Here is a 12,121-nt window from a genome sequence, read left to right on the forward strand (position 1 = left end):
AAATGTTTCAGTGACTAGAAATCGTTGATCGTTTTGTTCCACGGAGTTGCGAAATAAAGACGCACCTGTGGACTCGTGGATGTGACGCTGGAAGTTGACAAGTCCATCACAGAGCCACCTGGCGAAGTTGGGGGGCCTCCAGGCTTTTGCATCTGCTGGACCTGTGCTACTGTGACACATTTCACTGTAACAGATTCGTAGCAAGTCATTCGTAACGCGAAATGAAAATTTCATACGTTCATTATTCACATGATTGCGTAAACACTGGGAATGTTTATCACGCTTGAAACTCAATCGAATTTTACCAGAGTAAATGAATGTCTAAATCAATTCCTACGCGAACGCTTGCACAATTAAAATAATTAATTCTTTGCGCTCGACTTTGTGATATGAGTGGTACGAGCAGATACATTCGATTTTAGATGAAAATATTCTTGATCAGACGAAATGTTCGGATTCTGAAAAGTCGAAGATACATGAGGAAGATACAGGATATGGATTAAACTAAACTAGAAATGGGTCCGGAACCGAACGTCGTCCCCACCTCGACAAGACCACAAGTAACCATAACAAAATACAGTAACGAATAAGAAGACAGTTTAGAGCATCGCAAAAGCCTCTCACCATCCTCAGTCTTCATCATCCCAGCAGCCGTGGCAGCAGCCATCGCCATCTGATGCTGTTGCGCGGCGGCCGCAGCCTCTTGATGATACACCCGCTCCTGTTCCTCCGGCGTCATCCCGGTTTGTCCCAGATAATACATGTTCGTCCTTGAATGCAGCTGCTGTTGCTGCTGCTGTTGTTGCTGCTGCTGCTGTTGCTGCTGCTGTTGTTGTTGCTGTTGCGAGGATATGGGTGGACAGCCTTGAGTATCGTATCTCTCGTACGCAGACGTGGTACCAGGATCGTAAGGTCGATGATTGGCAGCGCTCGCCACGGCGTTTTCGTATCCTCTCGCTGTTGCGATCTCGTTCGAATAGGACACGACCGGTCTGGCGATGTTACTCGTCACCGGATGCATGTAGGCTCTCGCGTGTTCCGCGGACCTGTGATGATAAAGTTCCTCGCTGGTGGTGGCTGCTGCAGCCGCGGCTGCTGCCGCCGCCATCATCGCCGCTGGTTCGTACGGGGACCTCTGGGACATCTGGTGGCTCATCCTGGTGTCCTCGACCATCGGCATGGGGTACGCGACCGTAGGCTGCATCGGCAGCACGTGGTGCGAAGGATGCTGGCTTGGATGGTGTATCGTCGCCCCGATCGATCCCCTGGATCCCATGGCGTCCATCGAGGACAACGACGAAGAGTTCGAGTCTTGGTTCATATACGAGTCGTAGGTAGGTCTCACGGTAGGTGGTGGGGGTGGTGGAGGTGAGTTCACTCGACAGGAGGCACTGTCTTCCGTTTTCGGGACCAACAAGTCCGACGTGGTCTGGCCTCTAGCCGGCAACGTGTTGCAGCAACTGCCGCTCGGCGTCATGCTTTCGGTTTTCGGGACTACTTTGGCGGTGCGGGACGAGGGGCTCTCTTCGGGAGTCTTCGGCGGCTTCACGTTGATCCCGGTGCCCTTGGTCGTCGCGTAGTAGTCGTAACTCAGGCTATTCAGCACAGGCTTCGTGTCCTGCGCCGTGGAACCGTACTGGGAGTAGCTCTTGCAATCCATCGACGGAGGCAACAGGTTCGTACTGATGTACTCAGGCGGGATTCCGGACACTGGGGTAAACAGTCAAAGTTTATTTCGCGTTTATGTGAAGTTTTTATGTTGGTGGTTGTATTAAGATGTTGTTAATACAGTGTTTTCTCGATACATGTCAACAACATGGCTCTTGCCAGCGACATATATCGTCCAGGAGATACTATGCTTTGATCCACGTTGTACCCGACACATGTTTACACTCCTCTCGATCTTCGCGGCCCCTCACGGGGTATACCTCACGGTCGAGTGGATAGTTCTGCGACTTTTATCTGTCAGGTATTTGCGACATATATCGAGACAATACTGTAGTGGTATTATCTTGTATTCGCTACGCATTAAATTAAAATGAAATGTTGCAACTACGGTGGCGCATACAGTGGTGCGTAGGGCGTGCAGCCAGATGCTGATTGGAAACTTGAATCGAAGTGAAGCTGTGGGAATGAGACAGATTGACTGTTGCGTTTCGTTCTCTTATCGATTCTTGAAAATATTCAAAGTACTGGCCAGACAGAAGTAATTGCTTTTCGTTTCAGATGACACGTAAAACACGATTCGAATGTTGCGGTATTTCTATGAAAATTTGTTTATCTAAGAATAGTTTAAATGTTGTATTCTTAGATCTTGTGTGTTTTGACATTTTCAGCCGATAGTATTTCCCGGAGAGTCACTGCCAGCATTCAAATCTCCACGCTGCGATCTCAACTGATCAAACTGGTCGATCCAAATCAGTGTTCCCCACAGCGTCATTCATCTTTCCTGGAATTTTCTGAGATCTAATATTGACATTTCACTGTTTCGGACCTTGATCATCGATAGAAAAAACACTCGAGGTAACCAGAAAGTAAGTTCCAGTTGGCTCTATGAATGGAGCGAAATTTCAATTTCGAAATATTCTACTTCCACTGGATTTTGTACACCTTAAACTATGTTCCTACATCGTTTCTCAAATGATCCTACATTTATCTAATTGATGAATCTCTGTGTAGTAGTATGACGCTGTCCGCGATGTAAGTCATGCGTTGACGACTTTCTATACGTTTGCCTCGTGTCGTCTTCTTGAAATCTTCCAACTTTCAGGACCCGACACAGTTTCATACAGAAGCGACTATGAAATTTATGAGTCCTTGGACTCAAATTTGGAGTCCTTGTCCGTGGACAAAGGATTGAACGAAGGGATTACTTTCTGAATACACCTCGTAAGTTTTTCAACGATAACTTTTAATTACACATGCAACTGTTTGATTTACTATTGAGGCTTTCGGGTAACAGCCGCATCCTTTTGGAATTATTTTCCCCGCGTTCCCGAAGCGCTGTAACTGGAACAACCATCGATATCGTATCTCGCGCGTGTGTTCTAACCCTTGACAAAGCTAGCAACGAATTGCAATGCTTGCGGAACGTTGTGGAAGGAAAACAGTTCTAAAAGGACTCGGCTCGTAGCCTATAAAAGCCTTCGCAGTGAAAAGCGTAGGCTGGCGTATGGGCAGTGAAAGTCCGAAATCTGAGATTACATATCCAGCTGCTCGGGGAACGGCGTTGCTCGCATCGGCGATCGCAATCGGACAAAATAAAAAACAAAAAAAAAAAGCGGCGGAAAACTGTGGATCGCGTGAACGAGAGAACCAGCACGAAAAGATCCGGGGTCTCTCGCGGGCGGATTACTTTGCCCGGTTTGCTGCGCCGTGGAGCTTAAGTCCCCCGATCTGATTTCGCGACGGGCTCGTGGCCACACGCGTGGATTTACGTGCGGGCGAAATTCCGGGCACGTTTGAGGGCCGGTTGGTGCCAATCCGCCTTACCTTGAGCCTTGTGTCGTGCCTCGCGTGCGGCCTGCTTATTGGCCGCGGCAATGGGACATCCGGACAGGCTCCTGTGCGTGTTCCGGTTCGAGCTGACATGGCCACGGCCGTTGCAACCAGGCGTCGGGCATTTCAAAATAGTCTCATGCATCGCCAGAACTGCGAGAACCCAGAGACACGTGGCGTGGTTACAGAAACGTTCCTCAGAACCGTGGGCTCGCTATAACCGTCGAGCCACATCCACGCGCACATCGAACACGGCCGGAAGGATTCGGTGCTATCGTTCCTTTCGTATGCGTTGAGTATAATTGTTCCGAGTGATCGTACGTTTCGGACACGCTCTTTGTCAACGGTATAGGCGGGAGAGAACCAAACAGGAACAATAAGGAGGATATACAGATAGAGAGAGAGAGAGAGAAAGAGAAAGAGAGAGAGAGAGAGAGAATAAAGGGATACAACAAACGTCACGGGATGAAATACAAAATCAATGTGTAGAACAGTACAATCAAGTATACCGAGCGGGTAGAGAGAAACTCAAGTCAAGACATAATCAATCCAGTGAAAAATTATAAGACAACAACTTGCAGTTGGTGTATATTGTGGTCGGGCTGTGTTCTGTGTCGGGACAGGTGGTTCAGAGTCTCGTCGGATGCTGCATGTTATTTGCAAGTTCCTCGGTTTCACAGACAATGCTTTTACGAAATTATTAAATCAGAGAAAAGTCTGACAAACCATTGTACTATTTTTTTTTCTTCTCTTTTCTAAATGTTTGAAAGTCTAAAACAGGACTCGGTTCTAACACAATGTGTTGCTATTCAACCTTCTTTGGAACGAAACTGAAAAGTAAGGACTTGTGAGTAGACCACGGATTTTATGCATTCATGGCAACAACTCTATAGCTGCGAGTTAAGGCAGCAGGATAAGAATATCGATCGAACGGTTTCATCTTTCTAAAATGATTACCACTAGAACTAGCGAACTAGTCAAAACGACGAAATTTTTAATATCAAAATCGTATAAAGTTTTAATAAATTTAATTTCGTGATTAATACATGGAAATATACTCGGTAGTTCTAGCGTTAGTGACAGGAAGATACTTTTATTTGGCACCTATGTCTCACGACGTATGCAGAAAGTTTTCGCATAAAGATCCGCAGTCTGCTTGTCAGTTAACACTAGGTTTACGAAGCACTGAAAGTGACTATTTTACATTACTTTATAAAAATAACAAGTATGTGCTGCCCAAATTTGTAGCCATTTTTTTAAATAACATGTACCCAGAGAAATAAATTTATTGAATAATTCCTCATGGATGTATCTTTGGAGTCTTAATAATTGTAAATAAAAAATATTAGAACCCGTCATTTTGCCGGGTCCCGTAAACCTAGTGTTGAGAAACGAGGAGTTCCATCTCGACTAATTAGTCCCACGTATCGTTCTCTACCGAAAGAGGAGAGAAGGAGAATTTACAGGTGTTCTCTGTCCGATTTTTCTGTGACGCGTTCCTGTACGGTCCCGGACGTGTCTGCAGGGGTTCGCAGGAGTGTGTGATCGCCGTTTAATTATACTCAATCGCAGATATCCTCCGTTCGGTTTCTGGCGTGCGCTAATTACGCATCTACCGGGTGGCGGTGCCGCCCGTGTCTCGAGTTCTCCAGACGGCCAACGTAACCAAGTACGTAAAGAGTGTGGTGATAATTTTCTACTGATAATGAGTAACTACGAACAGAACGATAAATCAAAACGTAAGTGAACGCAATCAATAAAGCTCTCTACCCCGCAAACGAAAAGCACAAAGTACGTAACAGACAGACACATAGACACACACAGAGACGGGCGATTACGCGCCGGTGTATCATTTTCATTTTTTTTTTCTTTTGTTACCAATTATACGTCACGGTGAAGCAGATATCTTTCACTTTCGTTTCGTTGTGTCGCGTGGCTGTGTATCGACCGGAAGCGAGGAAGCCTCGGAATTTAGACGAATTTAGAAATCAACGTGTACGCGAGAAAAAATGAAAACCACGTCAAATTATACAAGATGTATCGGTGGAATTACGTTGAATGGTGCTGATTAGACGAATGAAAAATGTAAGCAGTATTCCCTCGCTACGGTCTCGCCGTTCAGCGAATATAGAGAGCAGCGGACACTGTTTTGGAATCGTTTCATTGGCCGACGGCTTGAGCACGCGACATTCGACCCGCCCACTGCCAGTTGCCGTTGGTGGGGGTAGCGATCCTAAGGAGAGTTCGAAGAGCGGAATTATAGGGAGGGAATACTGAACTGTGATTGGCGCTCGCTCGCTTGCTCGCTCGCTCACTACTGCCTTGCCCTGTCGCGTGTAAAAGGCAATCTCGCAAAAAGAAGATGCATCTATGTAACTACGATAAGTATAACAGTGCTCTCGGTACTCACTTTCTGGCGTCAGTTTATCCTTCCGTGGACAACCGGACAGGCTGGAATCACAGTAATAAACAACGGTAAGGTCTTCTTGCAATTTACGTACAGCAACAAACATTTTCAAATTACAGGAATACTACGGGAACTTTTTGTACCAAGAGTTCTATAAAATTTAGAAATGATGACAACGCTATATCAATGATTAAATAATAAATCTCAAACGTTTACAAAAATATTCATTTGCCACTAAATTATACACTCCTCTTTGTTCTCATTGTATTTTTAAACAAACGTTCGCAATGGAGAAATCGTACGGTTTATCAGCCAAATGTTCCACAATCTTGTCAGAGGTTCTAATTGAAGGATAGTTTATGGCCACTCCCGATGGTATCTATTGCAAAATCGACAATGTCTATTGTAGTAGGATTCGGTCACGGTTCGAGGTGCCAAATCGGCTTTGCCAGTGTCGGTAACGATTCGCACACGGCTCGGGCTTCGGTGTTTCCCTCGTAGTGCGTAGGTGTCTAATCGACCAGGGCAAAGTGCAGAGCGCAGGTTAATTACCGATAATTGCTTACCTGCGGTGGTGAGAGTAGAGCCCGGTCACGTGACCCTGCCCCGTGCAGCCTGGGGTCGGGCACTTGTTGCCCTCTGTAACAAATCAAATCACGGCAATCGGTCAGATCTCGTATGGCCAATCGCCATCGTGGACTTTAAACGCAAATATGTACGCCCCTCTTCATTTGCCATTCCGTTCTTAAAGAAACTTTCTTTTTATTTCCTTGGTACAGTTAGTAAGCCTCTAATGTATTAACTACCATCTATTAAAACGAAATTCTAAATAATAACCCTTACTTCAGATCTGATTAGCGGGATCAATTTTTGCCGTTGGACTTTCTCGTTTGTCAAGGAAAATATTTTTATTATACACTACTAGAGCCTTGATTATTCGAATGCTCGTTACAGACGTAGGTAATTTAATCTACATTGATCCATATGGAACACGATTCATTGTACACAATAATAAAGATTTAATCTAGCAATGCAGCTAGGTAAATGCTCTACTATCCGAACACTCATATTCTACCGACTGGTACGAATAATCGAGGTGTTCAATGAACCACCATTATTCTACTAAACAACGCTTACCCAATTTTTACGTGTTCCATTCGCATCGTTTGACACGTGCGTACATATAAATCGCCGTGAATGAAAAGGAACTCGCAACGATGCCATTCATGTATGCAGATTGTTAACGCGTGCTGTTTCACCGCGAATCGCGGACGCAACATCGATCTCATTGATAGCGAGCCGTTTAATTTAAACTAAAAGCCAGTGCTGCGCCGGTTTATTTCGACGTAATTGTCGCTGCCAGATAAAGCGTGCCAGTTCCGATTCAATGAACGGCGGAGTTTAAATCGATCGTATTGTGCTCTTTAATTATTATCGATTATGCGCCGCGTAATTGTAATATCGAGTAACCAGCAGCACCCGCACAGTGCATCGCGCGGTCCCGTCGTCGTTTCCCAACTGAATTTAATGACCGCGACAAGCCGGTTTGATTGTGAATAAAATACGTATCCGCGTATCGTATCGGAATCTCGGTTGAATTGTTGACTGTACGAGTGACAGCGAGGCCCCGATGTCCACCGGGAAAATATTGTTACCGCGGACGGTCTTTGTAATACGGACAGCACGCGCGACACATTCCGATGTCCACTTTCGCTCTGACCGCCAAACAAACCGTGAAAATCGATATCCGAGAGAGTATGCATAATAACCGCGCAGATTCCGCGAACGAAGCCGAATCGAAATAAAATGTCTGTCGATCCAAAACTGCCGCTGTGACTCGCGTAATCGAATCGAAATGAATTATCGCATAGTACCTTTATCCAGCTTGCACAACAATATTTATTAACATTCGCGTGCAGCTCGTGCTGCTCGCTCACGGTGTCGTATCTCGAAACAAATCTGCTGTTTTCTTCGTTGTATTTTAGAATTTTTCGGCGCGTATCTTTGACCCTTTAAGACTGGAACAGGTACCGAGGAAATTAATATATTGATCGAGGGGATGAAAATGTCTGCGTGTGGCCATCTTGGATTTCATCGCACGATTTATGCATTTGCGAGTAACCACTGGGATTTCCCTGCCTCGTAACTAAACCACAGGGATTAACACTGTACTCGCGATCGGTGTGAGGCTATCTGTAACAGGAGGAAGCAATCCCTTCACTGTTTTAAAGAAACTGAACCATCAAATATATGAGCCACGAATTTCTCATTATGTTATAATTTCTGTACCACTTCACAGTTCTTAAACCCTAAAACAATTATTCGACCATTGCAAACGTATGTGCTCGATTTTCAGACATTTCAAGACCTTCTTTGAAGAACGACCACACAATTTCTACGAAGGACGAGTTCACCAGCTTCTAAAATGTTGCGAGACAATTGCAGAAAATTGTGGTGACAAGTGGCGACATAATTGATTAATGAAACTGTTTACATTGAAACGTGACTAGTTGTGTTTTATGTTCAAGTCGTGCACAAATTATTGCAATTGTCCAGTATAAGAAACTATGAAATCTGTGATAGAGATAAAATGAGATAAAATTACCGAGGAGTCCCGAAGATTGTATTAATACCGATTGTATTAATTCCCGACAATTAAAGCGTGCCCGAGCATAAAACCAGCTCGCGAAATCTGAATTCGCCGCGAACCAAGAGTGCCCGCGCATGCATCGCCGGTAATAAAACGTCACAGGCAGCAAATCGCCAGCTGTTTCAATCTAAGTGTCGAAACTTTCTAAAAATCCTGTCCAATTTTTTCCCCGACCCGTTCTTGCGACCGTCACGAAATTGCATCGGGGACATGCTCAAGCAACCTGCACCATCTGCCGTGTACTGGCTGCAACTTAATGGCTTGTATGGTGCACGTCACGTACGATCGTGTTCGTGTTCTCGGGCTGACCTCGCGTGACCAGGCAATTATAGGTTTCCAGCACCCTGTACGTAGCCCAGAAGTACCAATCCGCTTCGGATGAGACCATCTACTAGCTGGCCCTTCGCCCCAGCCGCGATTCACAACCTGATCCCGGCGCGAATAACGCTTTTCCGCGATGATCACCATCCCGATTAGGCCTACCCGTGTCCAGCGGGAACTATTATTCTGATCCGTTAAATTATAGGATACGCGCTGCTCGTTCTCTGGTAAAGACTTCCATCGTTCACTGGCAACTTAACACTCACTTACGAGCGTGACATAGATAGGGTCGTAGAGCCATCGACGTTTACACCGTAGATAACGCTCGTTTGCCACGTGAACTTTTCTCTGTGAAATTACTGCCAACTTTCAGCTCGTTTTATTTCATAGAAAAATCTTTTTCAGTAGACGTACTCGTTCACAAGATCGATTTTTGCTTTTGATATATCCTTCGTTTTTGGTTAGCAATTGATCTACGTGTAACTATCACAACGTTGGGTTGTCAGAAAAATTAAAAAATAAGTATGCACTAAATTATTTTATGCATTAAATAATTTTCTGTCTTCATTAGGATGTTTGATTCAGGGTGAATATCGGATTGTTAATTCTATGGATTTATGACGAGAAAGCAACACATTATAAAGTAGAAAAACACCAATGTATTATTATTTTTAATTGGTCAAAATGATCAAAGAACGAAAGAAATTTGCGACTTGCTCCCGTTTCTTGCAAACCGATAATAATTTTCATCTTCTAGCGCAAAGATCCTATAGTCCAGTGATTATAAACATCACCGACGTCAGTACAGCAATTAATTTGATTCCGCAAAGCTGCACGATGCACAGTAAATGTCCGAGTTCGAATTAGATCCACAAACTAACTTCTGTTGGCCGATCCGAGCTCGGAGCAGCTCCGGGACGTATTCGATTCCGCGATTTCGGTGCGATAATCCCGTTTCAGCGGGGTTTACGATCTTTATCTTACGTATTAAGTCATTTCATCCTACGTGTGGAACCAGTTCGACGTCTGTTAAAACGAGAAGCACGGCTCTAACGGCGCATAGGTAGGTTCGTCACGTGTGCTAGAGGGGTTTGTTGGGAGGAACCTGAAGGGGAATGGTGGGCTTTAGGTCCGCCGCGGGGGGTTGTCCCTTGGAGTGAGCAGACTTTTATAAACTTTGTCGTCGACTAATCCTCCTCTGGCCCTGATCCCTCTCCCAGCCAACTACGGCCGACCTCGAAACGGTCACCAGGATGCCGGGAAACTTCATCAGCCCGTCATTTCGCGTTCCAGAAGCAAAGGAGGGAACCGATTCGATCCCTGCTTAGACGCTCTCCTCCTCTCGGTCCACCTTCCCGTAAATTGGATTACGATACGTGACGTCATTAGCGACATACTTTATTCGGTGAAGCGAAGGAACACGGGAACCCAGGGCGCCGTTAATGAAACGAAAAATTACGGAGTCCTGATTTTTCATCTGGAATTCACTTTGGTTAACGAGCACGATCTTTCAGGACGCGAGAGGAAACTGTCGTGGGAGTTATGAGAGTGATATAGCGTGTCGATGTTTCAATCTTAAGGTAACATTTTAAATATTTTATGGTCGAAGTACGGAGACTGACTACTCCAGGATTTTCATTTATTTTTCAAAGATTATTGATTAAAGACGCAAGATTTACATGTAGGAAGCAAGTATTTATTTACTGCTTCGGACGAAGCTACCGAGAATCGTGTCTGTCTACTGTCTCAATCTACTTGCTCCACTAGATTCGCTCTGCTGCAGCTCAGCTATGTATAATGTCATTTCTGATTACAAGAAGATTGGATTAACACTTCTAACCACAAGTAGACTACGCACAAGAAGAGTCACCAGTTTAACCCACAGACGATCTCTTCACACAACCGCACACGCTGCAATAATTTCCTGTTTCAGTAATCACACCCACGATTATATGCTGACACAATGCCAACGCTGTATCGTCATTACGCTTACAATATGCATTACCGCAAGAAATATTGACCGCAAACCGGCACGAAAATCGTGGCACGCGTAGTCAACGAAACGTTGAGAAAGGAGGCAGGAGTCCGGCGAAAGAACGGTAAACCGGGATTCCGGCGTTTTAATTAGTGGCAGGATAAAAAAAGAAGGAGAGCAAGAGAAAGAGAGATCGGTAAACCGACTAAGTGAGGGCGAGCGTGGTCGGCCGCCGGCGGGATTAATAAATTAGCCGTAAGGTTTTAAAACGGGTGGTGGGCGCCTAAGCTCTGGCGAGGAGAGAACGAAAGAGAAAGACAGGAAAAAAAGAGAGAGCAAAGGGGCAGATAATGGTTCCGGTCAACAAAATGAATACCGGCACGCGCTGTTCTTTCCGGATCTCTGAATAGACTTGTAACGAGTCGGTCGGGCCTCTCCGTTCTCCCCGTTCCAAGGCCCCCGCCTCTTTTCCCTACGGGATCCCATGGCGGGCACGTTGGTAGGAGAGGGTCAGAGGGAAAAGAGGAAAAAGCGGATCCGAGGGGCGAGAACGAGGATGAGCACCGGCCGTGGCGAGGGTGAGGCCGTGGCCGAGTGTGTAATTGTGTTATTTTGTTGCCATTTCACGTGAGGGTCACCGCGGGAGGGCCAGAGGTGTACATAAACACCAGGATTGTTTTATTCATTCGGCCCGGTGACCGTGCGACGCGTGCCGCGTTGGCCTCTCTCTCTCTCTCTCTCTCTCTCTCGCTCTCTCTCTGGTCCTCTTTCATATCATTCGCGCGCTCTCTTTCCACCAGAATCGCAGAAACTCTCGCGAGAAGAATCGCCGTGAAACGAGACCTTGGGACGAAATCGCCACGATCGGAGTTCATAAATAGGGTCACGTTTATTTTAATCACCCTATACCGCAACCTTTCGCCGCGTTCTTTATAATTTATCGGAGAAGAAACGAGCAAGAATCTTCGATTCCGGCGGGTATTTTTACGCGCGCCTGTGTGCGTAAGTGCGTGAGGGTGCGAGACTAACCCTAGAACAGTCAGCTTGGAGACCAAGAAGTTTATAGGCGTACTCGCTTGACATTCGCTTTTAAGAATATCTTGGCAAACTGTCAGTTATTCCCCGGTACTACAGGGTGATTCACTGAGTAGCGTACTGAATGGCAGAGCTGCCGTCATACCACCACAACGAGAAACGCGTTTTTCCGGCTACGCTTAACTCCTCGGACCCTACATCGGTACGCCGTACTGACCCTGTGGAATATTTCCGA

The 12,121-nt window shown here is 45.7% G+C and overlaps 1 protein-coding gene across 11 annotated transcripts in view; it reads right to left on the reverse strand.

Moving 5' to 3' along the window:
- LOC143352728 (uncharacterized) overlaps positions 1–12,121 on the reverse strand; it is a 242,042-nt gene that overhangs the window by 18,826 nt on the left and 211,095 nt on the right. For 10 of the 11 annotated variants that reach the window (XM_076785462.1, XM_076785460.1, XM_076785465.1 and 7 more), the window contains 5 exons: positions 6,472–6,544; positions 5,909–5,949; positions 3,493–3,651; positions 625–1,710; positions 66–184 (listed from right to left, as the gene is read on the reverse strand). In XM_076785462.1, the coding sequence (XP_076641577.1) occupies positions 66–184; positions 625–1,710; positions 3,493–3,651; positions 5,909–5,949; positions 6,472–6,544 (1,478 nt within the window). The remainder of the gene's footprint in view (positions 1–65; positions 185–624; positions 1,711–3,492; positions 3,652–5,908; positions 5,950–6,471; positions 6,545–12,121) is intronic. The other variant, XM_076785467.1, reaches the window with a different exon arrangement.

Source organism: Halictus rubicundus, chromosome 3 (assembly GCF_050948215.1).
Source record: "Halictus rubicundus isolate RS-2024b chromosome 3, iyHalRubi1_principal, whole genome shotgun sequence".
Taxonomy (NCBI): domain Eukaryota; kingdom Metazoa; phylum Arthropoda; class Insecta; order Hymenoptera; family Halictidae; genus Halictus; species Halictus rubicundus.